General features: G+C 36.9%; 1 protein-coding gene across 1 annotated transcript in view; it reads right to left on the bottom strand.

Moving 5' to 3' along the window:
* Positions 1-1,703: 1,703 nt before the first annotated feature.
* LOC134677481 (alpha-1,6-mannosyl-glycoprotein 2-beta-N-acetylglucosaminyltransferase) overlaps positions 1,704-23,285 on the bottom strand; it is an 81,342-nt gene continuing 59,760 nt past the window's right edge. The window contains exons 6-13 of the mRNA XM_063535963.1: positions 18,989-19,086; positions 18,374-18,519; positions 16,740-16,900; positions 14,539-14,670; positions 11,174-11,260; positions 10,060-10,190; positions 7,620-7,799; positions 1,704-6,971 (exon numbers count right to left, since the gene is read on the bottom strand). Coding sequence (XP_063392033.1) covers positions 6,902-6,971; positions 7,620-7,799; positions 10,060-10,190; positions 11,174-11,260; positions 14,539-14,670; positions 16,740-16,900; positions 18,374-18,519; positions 18,989-19,086 — 1,005 coding nt within the window. The 3' untranslated portion in view covers positions 1,704-6,901. The remainder of the gene's footprint in view (positions 6,972-7,619; positions 7,800-10,059; positions 10,191-11,173; positions 11,261-14,538; positions 14,671-16,739; positions 16,901-18,373; positions 18,520-18,988; positions 19,087-23,285) is intronic.

Genomic DNA, 23,285 nt, shown 5'->3' with positions numbered 1-23,285 from the left:
TCTATAGTCAAATCAGCTTCCTTTTTACAACTGTCAAAACGATTTGCCAATATGAAAACGAGTATAGTGACGTCACGGTCAACTCGCCTACTTTTTAATTTCTATCCGATTTATTAAATACAAATTGTGTTTAAAAGTAACTGCTATCTATGTTTTTCTAATAATTATCTGGTGCTTTATTTCGAGCACGGTGTGAATTAATTTATTTTAAGTAGAGGAAAGTACCCAATTGTTTTAGAGTAATGTAAGGTGCAAATAAGTGTGTGTGCAACAAAGTGAATTGTAACATTCTTATGAGTAATAAATGTCTTTAAACCTAAATAGATCTACACGAGTTAGGCCAAAGGTATGGCGCCATCTTTTCGAGCATATTTATTTTTTTCGATGGCACGTTTTTTTCATAGACTATTTATCTTATATGGAGGTTTAAAAGCTGGTCAAGCAGATGTTGTGTGTCGTATTTGTACGTGCCTAATGGATATGCCTATAATACCGGGTGTGGCCTGACCATTTGTTCAGCAACTTTTGAAAATAACTCATGGTTTGATTTTTATTACACTTAAAGGTTTATTCTAAGACGCAATATATTGCAAATTTTGTTATGTTAAAAGCGTGACAAGTAACGTCAAACACACTGATGTCAGCGTACATTGAAGGCAATATTTTATTTTGTATGGGAAAGAGGAGAGTCTAAACTAAAGGATTCATAATTTTTAAAAGTTGCTGAACAAATGTTCGTCAGTTTGAGGAGTACAGCCTTTAGTTTAATTTATTGCTCCTGTTACAGGAAGCACCCTGTATAACAATTAATAACTGTACGTGGTCAATGTGTTAAAAATAAATGCTGTTTTTATATTTTCTTACAAGTTCTAAAAGTACAACATTGTTGATGAAAATATTGGTAGAGCCAACCTAAGCTCAACCAAGCTAAGTTGGCAGCAATTTTGACAAGACAGACTGCAAGTGTTATTTTCAACGTCAAAATTTCATAGAAGCTTGAAGTTTAAAATAACGCTAGCACAGTCTGCTATCAAAATCGCTGCCGGGTTAGCTTGGTCTAACTACGAGCTATCTTTGAGTGCTAGAGCTTCTAAGATATCTTTTCTACCACATTTATGTACAAGAGAAAGATTTTTTTGAAGTATTAAATACAACATTATTGATTGATGATTATACTTTTGTTTTATTTATACCTACCTAAGGGGTCATCCATTAATTACATCACACGTTTAGGGGGAGGGAGGGGGTCAAGAAAATGTGACATATTGTGACATGGGGGAGGGGGGAGACACAAACTTTGTGACGTCACTTTAACTTCACCAGTAACCGAAATTTTTTTTAAATTATTTTATTCGCTGTACATTCAAATAACAAGTTTTTAAAACGATAACCGTTTTTATTCGTTTAATTTTCTAAGCAGTTTTGGGTTATAAAATTACTAATATTTACATCGTCAAAAATATTTTGATAAAATATTAATAATACTTGGATACTTAATTCGATTTGGCGATTTCGTAGGAAAAATGTGACGTCACACTAGGGGGGAGGGGTTTGCCAAATGTGACCATGCGTCAAATATATAGCGGTGCCCTTTTTTAAATATCTTTCGATTATTTAGCAGTGGCGCTAGTATGCACGTTGATGGGCTCTTAAAAGACAGGTAACCTGACAAATATGACTATTGAAAAATAAAACGATCTTACTGAATTTGTATAAATTATATTATAATAAAAACAACCAAAAACAAATCAAAAATACCTTCAAGGCAAGGAAAAAGTCTGGAAACAAAGTTATTTCTTTAGTACAAAATCAAATTAATCTTAATATATAGGTACATTTAGACGAGTTAATGATAAAGACTGGTCTTCATGCAATTCTAATCGTTTGACTGTCCGTAGACAGAACTCTAAACAAGAACACAAGCAGTTTTTATTATTTACTCGTCTTTGGTTGGCAACTGTTACACAGTTGTTTCAGATTGTTAAAAAGTAAAATTGTTATTTAAACGTGTTATTTCCTTAATTATCAGCCATCTTAAGGTGCATTTGGGTTACTCCGAAACATCCCCAGATGTCGGCTAAATGTGCACAAATCACGCGAGGTATTTTTGGCTACTTTTTGACCGCCCCTCCCCCTTGGTGATATTTGGTGAGGTTTTTGGCTACCCCCCTCCCCCCACGTAACCTCACGTATTTTTTTCATTCGACCTAATTTTAAGATAAATAGTGTTGTATTTAGAAAATATTGTTTATTTTTCTATTTTCGTTAAATACATTCGCTATTTTGAAGTGCAGAGTTAAGATTTATGTTTAACGAAACCGAGAAAAGGTATTTACTCATGTGGTTGGTTTTTTTTCTTAGTTTCGTTTACTATAGAAAAATACACGTGAGGTTTCCTTATACCCCCCCTCCCCCAACGTGATCTATCGTGAGTTTTTGTGACCCCCCTTCCCCTATCGAACCTCGCGTGATTTGTGCACGACCCCTAATCAAAAATTGTTTATATAGTTTGGCCCAGGACCGCCTAATTTCAAACATAGACAGAGAGAATCATACTGTCTTTGTCTTAGGCTAGTACTAGCACCCAAAAAGAAAGGGACAAGCATATTCTTCTTCGTACTTTTTAATTTACTGGCAAGTTGTGTTTGCCAGACTACAATTCCATCATATCAGAGCCCATTTACGGAATTACCCAAATATACCTAATTTTCAGGCATAGGTGCATAAATAATTACTTTTTAAAAGACTAGTCACCAATGAAAATTAAAAAATATTTAATCACAAATTTTGTTTCTTTGCTCTAAAGTTATTGATCAATGCTTATTTACGATACAAGTGCGGAAAAGAGGAAATTCGAAACGAGCGATAAATTGAAACACGACCGAAGGGAGTGTTTTAAATCGACACGAGTTGCGAATTACTTTTTCGCACGTGTATTGTACAACGTTTTACAGTACATATGGCCCTTTAAATAGTTTAAACATTCGGCATATGCACGTATTGTGTTAAGACGAAACAGGAGCTGAGTTTTAAATATTTTAGGTAAATATACCCGTCTCGCTAACGGAAACGGCACCTTAAAGTAGTGCGATAAGGACAAGGCGAAAAATCCTGCGTAAAAATCTCAAAAATCGAGGTTTCGTACTCCTCTGTTTCCTCCTCCAAAACTTAACCAATCGTAACCAAATTTGGAAATCTAAATGATTATGAAATTATCTGTGTCGGACCGTTTTGCTTTTTTGGCTAATTGATATCAGTTTTGAATGCCACGCCTCTCATTGCGGCATAGTCAATTAGGCCATTTTGGCCATTTTTGAAGGGCTCTAGCGCCTTAAAAAACAAAAATATCAAAAAAAGCTAAACGGTCCGACACAGATATTGACAATATTAATCTGTGTTGAAAAAATCATTGCTCTAGCTTCAAAAACCACGGAGGAAAACGCAGAGTACGTTTGTATGGAGAAATGACCACTCCTGTTGGCTCTTAATGACCGCTCTAGGGCGGTAAAGTACTACCATATGCACTGTAATAATGATTTACACACTCTTACTTGCTATTATGTATTAAAATCAATTTTATCACCTCGCCTGCTATATACTTTTTTTTTTGTATTATTTCATGTACAGTCGACGTCAAAGAGAAATTTACAGCCAAAGTAACAAAAAAATGTTTACACGACCTAAATGCTATGACAATAAAGTCGTGTAAATAATTTTTTGTAACGTTAGTCGTAAAAATCTCTTTGACGTCGACTGTACAATATAACAGCAGGTCTGATGCATGTTCTAATGTTTTGTGCGATATAAAAACAGCACAATATATTATTTACCTTAAAATTATGTATTTGCGCTTTGGAATTACAAAAAAATACATATATACAAAGATGTAAACGACGTTATATTTGTTGTATCCATTTCGTAACTAGTTACTAAAGTGAAAGTAGGTATTTATTACTTTTTATATCTCATAACCATTAATAAAAAAACTGCAATTAACACTACTCATGGACACGGGAAATCGTGTATAATACATATAATCCAGATAAAGTACCTAACTGATATGGTAACTGTCCACCCCAAACCAAAAATGAATTCTATTCACCTATAAATAGAATTCATTTTGGTAGGTATAAGGTGGCCAGTTATTGAAAACTTATACTAAAATGAATTCTGTTTATAGGTGAATAGGATTCATTTTTAGTTTAGGGTGGCCAGTTACTGGCGAATTACCCTACCATATTTTCCTCTTCGTAACTGAATTAATAAAAATCTACTCGAAATAAGGTGAAGAAATGTCTACTTTAGGCATTATTCGATGTGAAATTAGGCATACGAATATTTAGACATGTGAATGGATAATAAAAAAAGCGAGAAACAAGCTGACACACTCACCCAAATATTTTTTTCATCATTTACTAAAATGAGATACTTTACATTTACTTAACAAAGGATAAAATTCAGTTAAATTAAAATAATTTTAAATATGTGGAAAATGGCTTGCGAATGTCAGATCATTTAAGGACGGGATATTAATTATTTAGATAAAAAACTGATTGTAGCAAATCTTTGAACTCTCATTGCACTAATATGGCCCGACATAACACATGTACAAATAAAAAAAAATACAACAATATAAACGATTAAAGCGCAAATATGTGTACCTAATTGTTTTCCATCGTATTTTCTCGGAAGCGTTCGTATTTGTCATGCTACTTCAGTCAACCACAGTACTTTTTGTACCGAGACTGACTGAAATAGCGAGACGCGTTAGTACGTTTCCGTGAAAATACATTTGTAATAAATGTAATAATAAACATTGTGCGATATACAAATCGATTTCTCGCGTTCGAGTCTTTTGTCACTTATCGCGGTGGATAAAACATCTATTATGTCGTAAATGATACAAAATAAATACTGATAAAAGCAATACAATAAAGGGAAACAAACATATAATACTTAAAAATTAAATACTTTGAACAATCGTTTCATCAATGGCGATTGGTAACAATTTTCAACAAAACATTATTTTTACAGAAATATTAAATTCTCAACAAAATATAATTCTTACAGGAATATTCAAATCCTAACTACTTTAAGTACATTTAATACATTTTCCTGAATACTTTTAACTTAATACTTTACAATTTTTAATCAAATCTCGCTTTTTTTTTAACACAAATCCTTGGGTCTTTAAAAAAACCCTACGGCTGCGAAATCTGCAATTTTAGTATCAAAATCTTTTAGTGTCATATACAGCCGAAATCGTCTTAGAATCCGAAGCGCTTTAATATCTCACCGACTGTAGGTACAGTCAGTCATAAATATCTAAGTAGTCAAGGTCAAATTCATACAAAAACTACTTTTTTGTCAACATTTACAATAACATCTATGTCTGACTATACTTTTCAACATATGTGACGCTCTCAATCAAAAGGTACCACTTTGCCGCTTACCATAAAGACGAAATTGGCTTGTATCATAATCATCATCATCTCAGCCATAACACGTCCACTGCTGAACATAGGCCTCCCCCTTGGCCACCATTCGTACCGGTTGGAAGCGACCCGCATCCAGCGTCTTCCGGCGGCCTTAACAAGGTCGTCCGTCCATCTTGTGGGTGGACGTCCTACGCTGCGCTTGCTAGTCCGTGGTCTCCACTCGAGCACTTTTCGACCCCATCATCGACCATCTTCTCTGCGCGCAATGTGGGCTGCCCATTGCCACTTCAGCTTGCTAATCCGGTGGGCTATGTCGGTGACTTTAGTTCGTTTACGGATCTCCTCATTTCTGATTCGATTCGATTGATTTGCTTGTATATTTTATACGAATAATCTGTCAGAGCGTCCTCATGGCAAGCGACAATGTGGTACCTTTTTATTTAGAACGTCACATATAATCGAGATGAATGGACATGTTTTTATATGTATAAACTCCCTGGTGTATGAAACATCAATTAAATACTTACGTCTATAACTACTACTTCCCATTTCATTGGAAGCTACGGTACGGTCGCCATCAGATATATCGGAGCGGCCAAGGTGTTCACAATATCTGAACACGCACTTTAACGCCCTGACAATAGAGTAGGCGTGTTCAGATGATTGTGAGCACCTTGGCCGCTCCGATATATCTGATGGCGACTGTACTAGTACAAAATCTCAGTGTGATAGTCTGTCCCACTACAAGTGATTACCTAAAGAATCAATATGTGGAAAAATGACATTTCCAATTTTACATAGATAGATACCTATAATAATATAATTCAGCCTATTTACGTCTCACTGCTGGGCACAGGCCTCCTCTCATGCGCGAGAGGGCTTGGGCTATAGTCACAGAATAAATAATAGTACTAGGTACAGACGACTCACTCTCTAACAAAACGCGTCTGTCACGATCAGCGCAGATATGGCCGCTAGGTGGGGACAGCGCCACGCGCGGCTTATGGCAAACCCCAAAATTGGGGTCGAACGGATGTACTTTTAGCTACCTGTAGCAAAGCGACGAAATCGCGGAGTGAGCCACGCCTGCTATAGTCCCCACACTAGGCCCATGCGGATTGGGGACTTCACGTCAAAAATAGGCCAAATATGATCACATGATTTCTGGACGACCCCTTTATTACATTGTTAGTTTCTTAGTAACAAGTAAAGTAATTATAATTTAGTGTGTTAAAATGTACAATTTTCAACACCGAGTCTCTTCGCTTGAGTGGGACAGAGCTATTTCTGTCTCAAACCTGACGCCTAGCGTCTACTTGATCATGTCAAAAAGACTAGCACTACTCACTGCGACTTTCCGTCCTTTTCACACCGCACTAAATATAAAGAGACGGCTTATATCGCGTAATGAGCTCTTTACCTTAAATTCCAATCAAATTTGTTTTTTTTTTAAATTATCAAATTCATGCAAAATACACGTATTTCTTCAACTGACGGTCTACCTTGGTCATGTTTGTGCACATCTCTTGATCTCTGAAAAAAAAAAACGATCGCTGTTAAATAAAAGTGCAATTAAAAAAAAATTGTGGACTTTTCAAATTTATACTAAAGGAAGGACGCTTAGCACAAGGAATTTAGTACATTGACTCGCCTGTTCCTAACTCTGACGCACGCGCATAATAATAATAATAACTCCACGGGAATATTACGCAAAACTCTGCGTAGGTGGCGCCACTACCACTATCCATCACAATTTGGGGGTCAGCCGCGAAACAAGAAAATCGAAATATCGTTATCTAACCTCTCTATCGCTCTTGCACATTCGAGCTATAAAGAGTCAGATAACTAAATGACGATTTTCGCGTTTCCCGGTAGGTCCTTGTTAACAAGCCGCCTTGATGCATCAATGTCATACATTATTATTTGTGAAAACTTTTCAAAAAAACAGTTTAAAGCACAGTATGTATATGTTACTCTATGGTTTACTAGCTAGCTTAGTGATGTACTCACAAAACCGCCTGGATCTGTCAATGAACGGCCTGACTTTAACCTACATTATTTGATCGTGTAATGTTTTCATCTACCCTCAAATGGCGTAAGAAGTCATTTGAGGGTAGATTTTGTTAACTTTTATTTAAATACCTAAAGATACAGACTATAGTGACAGTTTATTTGACTTACCTTCGATCTCCCCACCCCCCGTTTCCTTTCACCAACTTTTTGTTGTGCTTGGCGCCTCCAGGGTTGATGGAGGCCGTCAACCTCTTAGGGTACAGAAGGTGCTTCGTGGTTTGGAGGAGTTTCTGGACCTTGCTGATGACCAGGTTGGCGTTGCAGTTGGACTTCTTGTGGTGGAGGCCGCTGGGGATACGAAAAAATACGTTACTCCAGTTCCCCATCACGTTTTAACCATGGTCACAGAATAAATAATAGTATTAGGTATAGAGGGTCCACTCTCTAACAAAACGCGTTTACATATTACGAGAGATATGACTGCTAGATGTCGCAAGCGCGAGCAGGCGTCCGTTCCGTAGTTAGGGCGGCAACTACTACTGCTAGACACCAAAATTGGTGTGTGACGCATGTACTTGTAAAGTGTCATACTATGGAACTTGTTAACTATGTAAACAAAAGTCACTAGTAAATTCACAATTCAATCACTTAAATTACACCATCAAATTAATTTCGCGCCTTTTTCTACTGACAGGATTTGCTTGACCAACTATAATAAAAACCGGGCAAGTGCGAGTCGGACTCGCGCACGAAGGGTTCCGTAGCATAATGAAAAAAAACAAAAACAAAAAAAAGCAAAAAAAACGGTCACCCATCCAAGTACTGACCCCTCCCGACGTTGCTTAACTTTGGTCAAAAATCACGTTTGTTGTATGGGAGCCCCATTTAAATCTTTATTTTTTATTCTGTTTTTAGTATTTGTTGTTATAGCGGCAACAGAAATACATCATCTGTGAAAATTTCAACTGTCTAGCTATCACGGTTCGTGAGATACAGCCTGATGACAGACGGACGGACGGACGGACAGACGGACGGACGGACGGACGGACGGACGGACACCGAAGTCTTAGTAATAGGGTAATTTTTAAACATGTGTAGAGATGTACATAATTGTTTCTCTTCATATTTTCTCGTAAACGTTCATATTTGTCATGCTACTTCAGCCAACCTCAGCACTTTTTGTACCGAGACTGACTGAAATAACAAGACACGTTCGTACGTCTCCGTGAAAATACGATGGAAAATAATTATGCACTACATCTGTAAGATTTCTTTATATTTAAACCTTATCCTTCTTACAGAATCAAAATGGCGTCGCCCGCCAACTTGTTAACGCATGTAGTAAACGAAGCAAGTTGTTGTATGGAGACCCATGCATTAATTCCTCAGTCGATGAAATTTTGCTTGGTTATTGTATAGTATGAGCCGAAACTAACATTATAAATATCAAAAAAAAAACCGGCCAAGTGCGAGTCCGACTCGCGTTTCTAGGGTTCCGTACATAATTCCGACTGACGCTTGACTGCACATTTCTAACAGGTTTTCCTGTCATCTATAGGTAAAGAACTATTTTGTGTATTTTTTTCAAAATTTTAGACCCAGTAGTTTTGGAGATACAGGGGGAATGGTCATTTTTTGGCTATTTGTATTTTCTTAAAAAACTTCGAACCTATGTATTTTTAAATTATACAAAAAATATGTCCATCTTTGGGTTACTAATTTACATATGTGTACCAAATTTCAACTTAATTCGTGCAGTAGTTTCCGAGAAAATAGGCTGTGACAAACAGACAGACAGACGCACGAGTGATCCTATAAGGGTTCTTTTTTTTCGTTTTGAGGTACGGAACCCTAAAAACACTCCTAAGTTAGGTATGTATTTATACGTAAACATACAAATCTGTTTATTTATTTAACCGAGTAATTCCTCCGTCCGAAATTTTTTTTACCAAATAAATTATTGGTATTTCTGCTATGATTTTTTTTATTGTTATGTCATATATTGTTGCAATACGTTACATGAATATTTCCGGTGGAGACGAAAGTTTGAACGGAGCATTTTTCCGTAAATTATTAACGATTTATGACTTTAGGTATTTACTTAAATACTATTACTATTATTCTTTGGATATTTATACAATACTTTTTATTTATTGATTCTTTATCATACTGTAAAGTTTTTTCTGGCTGAGGAATTACTGCGGGGTCCACTACCTTTATTTACTACACTACTAGTATTACATAGATGAGCTATACGCGTGCCTCCGTGAGGGACAAAATATACGCAAAGCGACAATATTAAAAACACGTTTTAACATTCCTGACAATATACCAAAAACAATCTACGTAATTCGGTCGGGTTATTTGTTGCCCACCATAAACCATACTAAATTTTTGGTGGGGAACAAACAAAAAGTGACACTGTGACAAGGACAAGCAATAATACCGCTATCTCTGCTACTCCTACTGAAATCTCCATAAGTGCATCTCCCCCCCTCCCCTCACCCCCGTGTCATCTCTATGTTATAGAACCTCTATGTGTTAACGTGAGCAGCTAGCGCCATCTAGAAATGTACGATAGTACTTTTAGAAGGTTCAAGTAACTCACCACTCCCCAATATGGAACACCCTCGGGCCCTTACACATCATGACCTTGAACTTCGCCCGTCCCTTTCTGTTCTGAGAGAGATGAAGCAGCGAGTAGTCCCAGTTGTAGTCGTCGTATTCGCAGAACTGATCCTGAAATACGGAATTATTCAGTAAGATAGTGGATATACTGCCGTATTCGAACTTCAAGATATTCACAAGAGACGACACGTACTACGTTATAGTTTAGATATCAAGTATTTAACGTTAGAAATAGAGTAAGATATCTATTAGATGTGAATTGGATCTCTAAGTCATATCCTGTGGGAATCGTTCAAGAGTATCTCCAGAATCGCGCAAATGTCAAATTTGACAGGTTAGATCTAAACATATCGTTATCGTATCTTGGTGATGTCTAAAAGATATCTAATAGATGTCTATTTCAAAATCCGAATCGGGCCCATAGCCCCATAGTGCGTTGTGCAACGAGGGGGGTAAGCGAGATTATGTAAACGAGGTTTATAAATCCCGACAGCCGCAGGCCAGAGGGAATAAAAAGAAAACTATAGGGAGGAAGAAACTCCCTAGGGAGTTACAGCTTTTTTTTTCACAATCCATAAATCCCGCGGGAACAATATCGGCCTCTACCCTTCAGTGCATGAAATAAGATCTTGTCCAAGCAAGTGTGATGAAAAAATAATTTCATCACACCAACGCGAGGAAAATACTACCTGTAAAACATTAAACAAACTCAAAACAAATCAAATCCAAATATCTCCAAGTTGTGGATAGAGTCAGCGAGAAAAGTCTCCAGCGATTTTATAGCCCACGCAGTGCAAGTGTCATTGTAAATGTCAATCTTCTATGAAATTATGGCGTGTAAATAACACTTGCACTGCGTGGGCTATCAAAATCGCTGCAGACTTTTCTTGGTCTAACTCTAGTGGCTCACTCCGCGATTTCGTAGCTAAAAGTACATCCGTTCCACCCCAATTTTGGGGAAAGCCATAAGCCGCGCGTGGCGCTGTCGCCACCTAGCGGCCATATCTGTGCTGATCGTGACAGACTTGTTTTGTTAGAGAGCGAGTGTTCTGTAGCCAGTAGTATTATTTATTCTGTGCTCTAAGTATAGCTACCTGCAGAGACATGATGGAATTCCACACGGTCCTGTTGAAGACCATACCCATGTTGTGGATGCTGGAATGCCAGGGGGTGATCTCCACCTGAAAACGTCACCAATAGGGAATATTACGGGAAACTCTGCGTAGGGGGCGCCACTACCACTATTATGGTGGTTCACGTTTGTATGGGAAAAATTCAAACTCTAGCTAGAAGAAGCGGCACCCTCTCATTTTGTTAAACTTGTTCTGTTGACTAAATATGCCAAGTTTTGTAATCTTATCTCAACTACAAGGGGGTGCTCAAACACTTTGAAATTTTTCAAAGTTGTATGAAAAAAAAATCAAGTTATTATCATTTTTTGAGTTTTATGTAAGTAGTAGTTTTCACATTATTTGAAAGTGTTATTAAAAAGTTATTTGGTGAAAAACCATTTTTATTTCTATTTTTTTTAGGTGAAATTCTAAAAATCTTACTTTAGAAAAATTATAAAAAATAGAAATAAAAATGATTTTCTACTTAAAAACCTATAAATCACATGTGCAAATAATGTGAAAACAGATACTTAAATAAAATTCTGAATAATAAATACTTGTATTTTTTGGTTTACATACAACAAATAAAATTTTCAAATTGGTTGAACACCCCCTTGTAATTGAGATAAAATTACGAAACTTGGTGTATTTTATCAGCATAATAAGATAACAAAATAAGGGGGTGCCCCGTCGGAAAATAAAATGTTTTTTGAACCACCCTAACCACTATCCATCACAATCTGGGGGTCCCTAAACGTGTGATGTAATTAATGGATGACCCCCTAGCATGCGTCATCCTTAAAGGTAGTAATATGTCCAGACACCTACACGTACAAAACAAAAGTTTTACCTTAAATAGATATACTTAATAATAATCGAGTTACGAAACAGGGACTAAATTTCGTAACTAGTTTCGAAATTAGAATACAAATGGTTTTTTTTTACCAAATACTTTTACCAACCCTTCAGATTTAAAAGGCTACTTTATTTTTGTTAGTAATAATTAAAAACATGCACAACTTTGATTAGTAATTTATAATTAAAGAAGACTTAATAATAACTTTAGACTAATAATTATCAGGCAAATGAAAACCATGAGAAGTGCTAGCATCGAAAGCATTACAGGCTTATCTTAGACTACACATGCAAATATTCATTTAATTAAGATCTATGGCGGTCTACACATTGGACACGCACGGTGTGAGGTGTGAGAGCGAGACGTCGCTATAAACGTGCATAGCGCTGTCTCGCTCGCACACCAGAGCAGCGCATGGATCCGAATAAGTGTGATAACTATGTATTACGTTACATTAAAGCGCTAATCTAGTCTCTAGTTATATAGCATTAGAAACATAATGTTTGCACACAGAAAATTGTATTTTAATGGTAATATGTTAGTTAAGTTACTTAACACATTCAAGGCCAAGAACCCGACAGTCGGGTACACTGTTCGTAGCGATTACGCGCTCCATACGGCGAAGACGCGGCTACGCGCTACGGGCGTAACCCGTAGCACTTAATGGCAATGAATATGTTAAGTTACTTAACCCTTTATAAGGCATAAGTGTGTCAGGAATTATGCAAAATTGAACTCTATCACTTTGAAATAAAGTTCAAAATCAGATGGGAAATATATAAAGGCTTATAAAGGCTTAAGGCAAATGATAAGAATAATGACGATATAATGTATAACATATTTTATCATAAAGACATACAGTACCAGATCAGAAATACCAAAAAAGCTACGAAAAACAATACATTTTCAGGAAAACGGTACCACGGTGGTTGCTGTGTTATGTTTACAAGATCCTGTTTAATTTTCGGAAAACATAAATGTTAACAAATTGACCTAAACATAAAGGGTTCGTCAAACAAAGGCAATTTAAATAAAACTATTGATAAGATAATATCTTAGTAAAATGACAACAGAATGTCTTATTTTCATAAAATAATCAACAAATATTTTTTTACCGTCACCAAAAACACATTTTACAAAAAAAAATGCTACTAGACTAAGTTTATAATAATTAAAAAAGAAACACACTTAGCACTGATTGCCTAGCACGTTATCTTTTACGCGGATTAGCAAAGTAATATTTTGTTATTAATTAATATGGATTTCCGCAAAGTAACGCCTGATTCTGTACACTAAGTTTAAATTACACTGTAAGTAATCGATTCGGTTAGAAATCTTTCTATTCGTCACGTACATTATACTTTAAAAAATTACAGGGCATTCAGTAACTAATTTAATGTTGGCTATGAGTTTCTAAATAATCAGTAAAAGTAAAAACAAGAAAAGAGCGTGTCCAGGAAATAATCAATATTTTCTAATTCTTGTTTCATGCCAACAAGTAATGCATCAAGACTTTAAAGAGATACAAGTAGAGTTGAAGTATAAAAATACTAACCAATTAGATATTTTCTGATTTTGTGAAAAAATTATAAAATGTAAGCAGTTCCGTAAAATTTACCCATATGGATAGCTAGTCTAATTGTAGCAAATGCTATGTACAATGCTAAGCTATATACTTTTGCCGATATTCATATACATCTGACCAGCCTCAAATAGCTAAAAGTACTACTTTTCTGTCATTTGTGTTTGTTGGAAAGAGACAGAACGTATGAGGCCTACTTGGTTTATGAATAATGGCGTTAAAGCGTATTATATCTACAGCTATTCCTATTTACAATAAATTGAGGTCTTGAGCAATGTTTTACTTTTGACTGTTATATAATGATATATAAAACATCTATTTTTTTTAATATCTAATGGACAGCCGGAGACGCTAGTGTGAAACTTTTAAATATAAATCATTCTAAATAGACCATCTATGAGTCGCTTACCATCAAACTCGGGTAAATCCATCTGTCAGATTATGCGATTTTGGTATTAAGAAAAGGTAATAGGGTAGACATTTGCTGAGAGAGTCGAATGGATTTACCAGTACGAAGTTAAGCGACACATATGCCGCCATTTAGGTCAGCTTTACAAATTGAGGCTAAAATGTGTTGCACTACTTAATGCGGTTAACGATATTACCATGCACCTGAAATTCACCCCAAAATATTTGGTTAATTCAGCATTAGTTTCCTCTTAAATAAAAACAATCCCATCGAGTAAGCGTTCATTTACATAAACTCAACACAGGCATTTTTGCTTACCGGGTGGCCCCATCACTTTACATTATAAACAAAGTGTGTCTTATGTAATAAACAATTTTTAATTTTTGAGACCCATTTTAATTTCAAGTTAGAAGGTTAAATATTGATTTTATACGGTTTTTTTTGTATAACATGCTCAAAACCCCAAACTACCGTGCTTCCTAAGCGTCAAGCTCTTTAACCTTTTGCGTGTACCCGTACAAATTCGGGTACACCTGATAGTTCCAGCTCGTCGAGTCCATCTTCCGTCTCCGTCGCTCCTCATTAGCTGCCCGCACTTGCTGGATGTACGACAGAGTCAGCTGCTTCTTTCGCTGTTGCGTGTGAAACATATTTTAGGGTGGGGGTTGCCAAAGAAAAAACCTACTTCGTAACTAGGGAACATTTTTGTAACTGTTCGGCGCGTTTTTTGCTCAAACTGTTTGTTTCAAACTTGTACACTTTTCGGCAAATAAACAAAATTTTGTTATAATTTACTAATTAATTTTTTCCTTGGCCAATTATAAACATAATACACTAAAGGAGAAACTAAGTAAATACAGGTTTTAGTAAAATATTGCACCGATCAAGACAAGTGTCATATTCCACTTTCGTAACTTTTTAAAACAAAAGTTACGAACGTGTACCAATTTTTTTAATTTAAATGAACAAGGAAATAAAAAATACCTAGTTATATTAAGTTAACTAGGTATTTTATATTTCCTTTTTCATGCTTTAACTTAATTTAGTTGTATATGTTTCTCCTTTTAGTGAATATGTATACTGAATTGGAATGGTGCTTTAACAAAAACAACACAATTGCATTTGTATATTTGCAATTCCAGTGTATAATAATAAAATGAATACGTTAATTTCATTTACTTGCAAAATCGTTACAACAAATACTAATAATAAAACATCAACAAAAGTATTGGTTATATAATTTTATATAATTATATAATAAATTTCGGGCTAGTTCCAGTTATTAGTATATGTTTAGTGCGTGAACGCTATGCCAAGAAATCCATAGACTATTTTTTCATACTTGTACTTTTCTGCCTGTCGTACAGTGTGAGTTAGACCAAGAAAAGTCTGCAACGATCTTGATAGCACACGCAGTGCAAGTGTTATTTTAAACGTCAAACTTCTATGAAATTATGACGTATAAATAACACTTGCAGACTCTTCTTGTTCTAATTCTAAGTATTTAATGTCGGTACTATTTCGTAACTTGTCATTGTGACAAGATTGATTTCTTGACCGCACGAATTTAGAATTAGAATCAGAATCAAGTATTTTAATTGAGAATTAGTTCCTTAATCCCATACAATCGTAGTTACGCTGTCATTTTAAAACGATATGATAACTGTAACATGGCATGAAAGGATGTCAGCGTCGGTATAGATTCTAATACAGATGTAGTGCATAATTGTTTTCCATCGTATTTTCTCGGAAACGTTCGTATTTGTCATGCTACTTCGGTCAACTTCATTACTCTTTGTACCGAGACTGACTGAAATAGCAAGACACGATCGCACGTTTCCGAGAAAATACGATGGAAAATAATTATGCACTACATGCGTACCACATTTTACACTTACACATACGAGCGAGTGTCGAGGCAAAATGGCGACCGCGAGAGTGTAAACCCAGTGTATTTTCAAAATTACCGGAACACATTTTTTTTTTAATTTTCTTGGCAGAACGGATGCTTGGTTCCAAGCAAGCTTTTTTTTTAATTAATATCAAAGCACATTCAGTGCTATGCACAGTTAGCGAGTGTCAACATTAAAGAAAAAGCTAATAGTGTTATATCAAAACAAACAAAAAATCATTTAGTGTTTGTTATATTTTGTTTTTATTAATTATAACAGATAAAGTTCTAGGCCACAATAGAACCATATGAAACCTGTTTGAAACGTATAAAGTCGAATTTTTTTTTAGTTTTTCTTAGTGAGTGTTTTACAAAACATTGTTAAGATTCTAAGGTAGCCTAGAATTCTAGAGTTGGACCAAGATAAGTCTGCAACGATTTTGATAGCACACGCAGTGCAAGTGTTATTTTAAACGTCAAACTTCTATGAAATTGTGACGTATAAATAACACTTGCAGTCTTGCACTGCGTATGCCATCAAAATCGTTGCGGACTTTCCTTGGTCTAACTTTGCCGCCCCAGATCTACGGTACTTACGTTGTCAATCAAATCTTGTCAGTAGAAAAAGTCAGCAAATTCAAAAAATGTATGCGCGAAGGGTTATCGTCCCATAGAAAATTTGAATTTCGCGCCTTTTTCTACTGACAAGATTTGCTTGACCAAGCATCTTTGCATTTTTTTTTTGTTTTGTTTGATTTTTGATTTGTTTGTTTGACTCCATGTTTAATAAGTTTTTTTTAATATTCTTACCTTATCAGCTGTAGCGTGGTACTGATAAGTCTTGAGGTAGGTCCCTAGCGAGAGCAGCTCGCACTGAGGGCACGTCTTGTCGGCCGTGGACCTCATGAGGTTCAGCACGTGGAGGAAGTCCTCGGCCACGTAGTGGTCTTCTTCGAGGAACACCACCATACCTGGAATAAATAAATAAATAAATGTTATACGACAATTTACTCTTTTTACAAGCTTTTATTTAACTTGCAATGTACCTATGTAAATATGTAACTATGTTTGTACGGGTCAAATCTTGCAAGCTAAATTTGACCCATTTCCCGACTTCCAATGAAGCTGAAAATAAGTCGAGTGACAATGCAATACATATTATGGTACCATCGAGCTGATCTGATGATGGAGACAGGAGGAGGCCATTAGAACTCTGTGATGAAACAACGAAACCTAATTGTGTTTGGGGTTGTTAGAATGGTCTCGATGAGTATTATTTGTCTGTGGAAAGAACAGTACAGTCAGCGATAAAAGCTTGTACCAAAAATTGAATTTTTGCCTAATACTTATTACTTATAGACAACGATATATATAATATACTACTTATATAATATAATACTTAAATACATAGAAAACAACTATGACTCAGGAACAAATATCTATATCATCATACAAATAAATGCCCTTGCCAGGAGTCGAACCCGGGACCATCGGCTTCATAGGCAGTCACTACCCACTAGGCCAGACCGGTCGTCAAAAAAAAAAATGGATTGACGATTTTGTTAACCGAGCGAGGCGTCTTCGGTCGTAGCACGGAAATTAAATTCATTGACCGTAACTGTACAGTCAACGGCAATAGTTGCTAAGCGGGCGAGGTGTTCAAAATATATACACAATAGTTTATTCAAGTAGGCATATTACAATGCGCTTATGAACAAACAAACTCGGTGGGACACATCTTTTCAAAACAACTTGAAGGTTTGAGTTCGTATCTCTCCGGAAGTACCGCGGACAGTTCATTCCAAAGTTATTCAATAAAATACAGTCAACAGCATCACAAACAAATCAAAGTCTGTGTGAGAAACTGTGCACTCCTGTTGGCTTTCCACCTTTTCACCACCAGTGGTGTTTGGTCTGAGTGTACTTGGCTTCCCTGTAGTGTCCGTGCAGATCTGGGTGTAGTTGACTGACAGATGACTGGCAGTTGACTGACAGATGACTGGCAGTTGACTGACAGATGACTGGCAGTTGACTGACAGATGGTTGACAGATGACTGTTAGATGGTTGACAGATGACTGACAGATGGCTGACAGATGGTTGACAGATGACTGACAGATGGCTGACAGATGGTTGACAGATGACTGACAGATGGCTGACAGACTGACCTGTGTGGGTAGCTGTGCACTGCAGCTGGTTGAAGATCCTGTTGGCTTTCCACCACCAGTGGTGTTTGGTCTGAGTGTACTTGGCTTCCCTGTAGTGTCCGTGCAGATCTGGGTGTAGTTGACTGACAGATGACTGGCAGTTGACTGACAGATGGTTGACAGATGACTGTTAGATGGTGGACAGATGACTGACAGATGGCTGACAGATGGTTGACAGATGACTGACAGATGGCTGACAGATGGTTCACAGATGACTGACAGATGGCTGACAGACTGACCTGTGTGGGTAGCTGTGCACTGCAGCTGGTTGAAGATCCTGTTGGCTTTCCACCACCAGTGGTGTTTGGTCTGAGTGTACTTGGCTTCCCTGTAGTGCCCGTGCAGATCTGGGTACAGCGCGTTGTTGCATTTCAGTTTTATTGCTCTGAAAATGAAAATAGGTACCTATTAAAACCAAAATATTACTTTGCTAATCCGTGAAAAGATAACGTGCTAGAAAAAAAAACAGTGCAAACCCGTTATATTTAGTATTTTATGCAATTGATGTTCCTACCGCAACACACCCCCCCCCCCCCACCGCAAAAATAAATACACAAATAAGTATAAGAAACCACCACCAAAAGAATAATACTCGACACGTGTTTCGCCTCTCTACGAGGCATCAAGTGATTATATGCTCTTTGCGAGGCATCTTCAGGAGTTGTTGACGGTCTGTCGCCCGGCAACGGAAAACCGTTTCTCGTTTCGTTTTCCTATTCTATTCACTATTTGAAAATAGGTATGTTTTTTTATAAGGCGCCAAAAATTTGATGATTACAAACAGATTACAAACATTTTGATGACAGGAGTGGCGGTCAAAGGGTTAAACGTGGGTTAAACAGAGGCAGACTTACTGTTCGAATTTGGCGTCTCTCGGGCAATCATTGGGGTCCACCCCTGGAAACTCATTTGGATGCGTCTGGATGGAGTAGGGGTAGAAAATCTGCATCACCTGGAAAAGTACAATATATAGACTCGACACAAAGAACTCACTTTATAAAACAGTAGTAATGACTTTATTTTATTTATTTTATTTTATTTTCTTTATTGGGGAAAAAAACAGACATAGGCAGATATATAATACAAAAGAGGACATAGATTTATACATTAGTAGGTGCAACCTACATCCTGAGACAATTCCCACTATGATTTGTAAACCTAGGATATTTAAGTGGCATTGTCATCGGATTGAGGTATAACAGGATAATAGATACTAAACTAACATTGATAGACAGACGATAATAATAATCATTACAGTGCTGACAAGATTACACACATAACATTCTAGCAGCGAGATGAGGAATTACATATTTACACTTGTATTATGATAAATATAGGACTAAGCATATATTGGGCCAACAGTAATTATCTAGTTAAGACGAATGTTATTTTATTGAAAAAGCATTTTCTGATCAGATCCTGGCCTGATGATGACCACATGATCAGCTGTATAGCATTGTTTTAAAGAGTTAAACAAAAAAATCCCAAAGCGGTCCAGCTATAGGGGGTATTACTGCAATGTTCTGCCGCCAGAGTGCAGCTCTAAGCTAGCTATATTCAATTACACAAACGGGTCTACCGCGATATAATTTCATTGTTTTTACCTTTAATTCCGACGTTTCAGCTGAGTTGCACCAGCTGTGGTCACGGAAAGACTCCACAATATGATTGAATATGTGTACAAAACGCGAGAGTTTAAAGTGTTATACTAAGCTAGCTAGTAAACCATATAGAGTAACTTATACATACTGTGCCTTAAACTGTTTATTGACAAGTTTTCACAGACAATAAAATATAACAATGCGTTCCATGTCGCGCGCCTGCGCGAGAGACACTATGAGGTGGCGGAGGTAGGTCAGACACGTGTGATGATGATGATGATGTAACTTACTTTAGTGAAGTCGATGGTCCGCACCAAGCTGTTGATTTCTTCGTCATAATAATCGTGCGAGAACACGAGCAGCGTGCGTTCGATGTCGCGCATGCGCGAGAGACACTATGAGGTGGCGGAGGTAGGTCAGACACGTGTGATGATGATGATGATGTAACTTACTTTAGTGAAGTCGATGGTCCGCACCAAGCTGTTGATTTCTTCGTCATAATAATCGTGCGAGAACACGAGCAGCGTGCGTTCGATGTCGCGCGCCTGCGCGAGAGACACTATGAGGTGGCGGAGGTAGGTCAGACACGTGTGATGATGATGATATCTAAGTGTGCTAAAGGGATAGAATAACTTACTTTAGTGAAGTCGATGGTCCGCACCAAGCTGTTGATTTCTTCGTCATAATAATCGTGCGACAACACGAGAAGTGTGCGTTCGATGTCGCGCATGCGCGAGTGACACTATGAGGTGGCGGAGGTAGGTCAGACACGTGTGATGATGATGATGATGTAACTTACTTTAGTGAAGTCGATGATCCGCACCAAGCTGTTGATTTCTTCGTCATAGTAATCGTGCGACAACACGAGAAGTGTGCGTTCGATGTCGCGCATGCGCGAGTGACACTATGAGGTGGCGGAGGTAGGTCAGACACGTGTGATGATGATGATGATGATGTAACTTACTTTAGTGAAGTCGATGGTCCGCACCAAGCTGTTGATTTCTTCGTCATAATAATCGTGCGAGAACACGAGAAGCGTGAGTTCGATGCCGCGCATGCGCTAGAGACAATATGAGGTGGCGGAGGTAGGTCAGACACGTGTGACGATGATGATATCTAAGTGTGCTAAAGGGATAGAATAACTTACTTTAGTGAAGTCGATGGTCCGCACCAAGCTGTTGATTTCTTCGTCATAATAATCGTGCGAGAACACGAGAAGCGTGCGTTCGATGTCGCGCATGCGCGAGAGACACTATGGTTAGGGAGGCGAATAGGGGAATTTTCGGCAATACTCGAGCGTGGCAGTTTAAGATATGAGAGACAGCGAAATGCTATACATGGAAGTATTCTGTCCGCTCAATTATGACCCAACGCAAACTACCCCGCGATAGGCGGTACTTACAAACTGCTCGATTGGCAATCTCAGTACGACCGAGATGACAGTCAGTGACAAACGGCTAAATTGATTTATAAAAACGACGTTTTTTTGTAATTAAAAATATATTCATGTGTCGTGAAGTGGTGCAGAAGTTATTTTAGTTCATACCAAGGACAGTGGAATCACTTTTCACTTGTAGTAAACAGATAACTTCAGTAGAATTTGGAAAAAACATGACGATTTGTTTTCAATACTACCGTGCTAAGCTAAAACGTAACAACTGCATACGAGTTTCATAACAACATACGACTTTTTAAATTGCGAGGATAATAGGGATGGTGTTATGCTAAATGAAGTAGACTATTTTATTAACTTGTGTTTGGTTTAGGTATTTTCTATATAATTATAAATGTAGTAATAAATTCCTTCTTACAGATTTGTATTTTTCTTTTTTATTATATAGCTATAAAAAAACTACCTAGTTATTTCAAATTAATAATCAAATTTGGTATTGTCAATTTTACATTACTTTCTATTCAGATTCCCACAAGATGCTATTCGCAGAGAACTATGGAAAAAAGCTGTCCAATTAGAGAGACATGAAATTGAGTGGATGCCTGGCAAGATATCTAGAATATGTTCTATTCATGAGATATAACCCGTGAGATAATCATACCCGGTCTCCTATATGTAGATACATTTTTCCTATCATGCTTTCACTGAATTAATTTAACAAATACACATATTCTCTGAAAATGTTGATCATTTGAATCCACCCTCTACTGTCACATTTATGTAGGTTCTCTCTCTAGCCATTTCCGTCAGTAGAAAAGAGCGGCAAACATATATTAACTCACATTATAGACGGGTCTAACGCGAATTATATTCAATTACCTTGATTTACCGACGTAAATCAGTTTCGTTTCGTATAATGTGAGTTAATATGTGTTCAAAACGCGAAAGTTTAAAATATTATAAGAGCGGCAAATTTAGAAAATGTAAGCGCGCGAACGGCTGTGGTCCTATACAAAATTTTAATTTTGCACCTTTTCTACTGACAAACTTGCTTGACCGGCTATATACATATAAAATATTCTGAACTGAAAGTGGGGATTTATTGTGACTCCGCCTGTTCAAATATTTTTGACCCGATTCGTGTACCCATGTAAATTTTGCAGACTGTATAGCCAGTCCTATTTCTAAGATCAAGTTCGCCATACATTTACTATGGCGTACTTGATCTTAGAAAAACGGACAGACTATACCTGAACGTGACTTCGCACTGCCATGCAGATTGATAATAAAATATACAAAATACTTATTATAGCGGAATACATTTATACAACAATGATATATTTACTTATGTTGAGTTAGTCTGTCATGTCATAACAAGATTTTAACTAGTTATCTTTTGATCTGCATTAAATTATTATACGTGAATTATTTGACTGGTTCTTCACTGTATGGCATAAACCTATCCCTGTCCAAGTCATATTCTAATCAAATATGAACCGCGAACTCTCAGCGGCCAGTACGTACAGCAAGAAGGTTATTAGCGGATTAATGTCGCTGATTGGTAGTTATTGACATTATATGCATTTCATCTGCACTTAGCTATGTACCATTAGTGTAATAAAGATGACTATTATTTCGTTTACCAGCTTTGATTACAGGCTCTGTAAACGCGTCGTCTTATTTGAATGTAGGCGTAATTGTGTATGTGTGCTAATTTGGCCCGAGAATTTGAACGGTAATGTTCCTAAAGGCGGTATCCTTAGTTATATATGATCGCAGATGAGAGATACCTTAGACCTAATAGAACAACCTTGTAAAGTATTTAGCTCTATATGTAGTGACGCGTGCCTAGGATAGACGATCAGATTAGTAAAAAAAAATGGATAGTCTGAAATACTCGAGCGCGTCAGATTAAGATATTGGGGGTTGATTTTAGTGTTTAAAGACTAAATTTAACTAATCTGACGATAATTCCTTGACGCCGCCGAGTTATAGGGTCGCGAACTTGTAAAAAAAAAACGTTAATCCGGCATTCTCGAGCGCGATTTTTTTATTTTTTATTTTGTAGAATATAATCTAAAACTTACTAAAAATACAAAATCTGCCGGTTTCCGCATGACCGGAAGTGTGGAGGAGCCATTTCGTCTTCCTAAGAAC

The sequence above is a fragment of the Cydia fagiglandana genome, chromosome 26 (genome assembly GCF_963556715.1).
Source record: "Cydia fagiglandana chromosome 26, ilCydFagi1.1, whole genome shotgun sequence".
Taxonomy (NCBI): domain Eukaryota; kingdom Metazoa; phylum Arthropoda; class Insecta; order Lepidoptera; family Tortricidae; genus Cydia; species Cydia fagiglandana.
The sequence above is the reverse complement of the archived record's forward strand: the minus strand, read 5'-3'. Positions and strand labels throughout refer to the sequence as shown.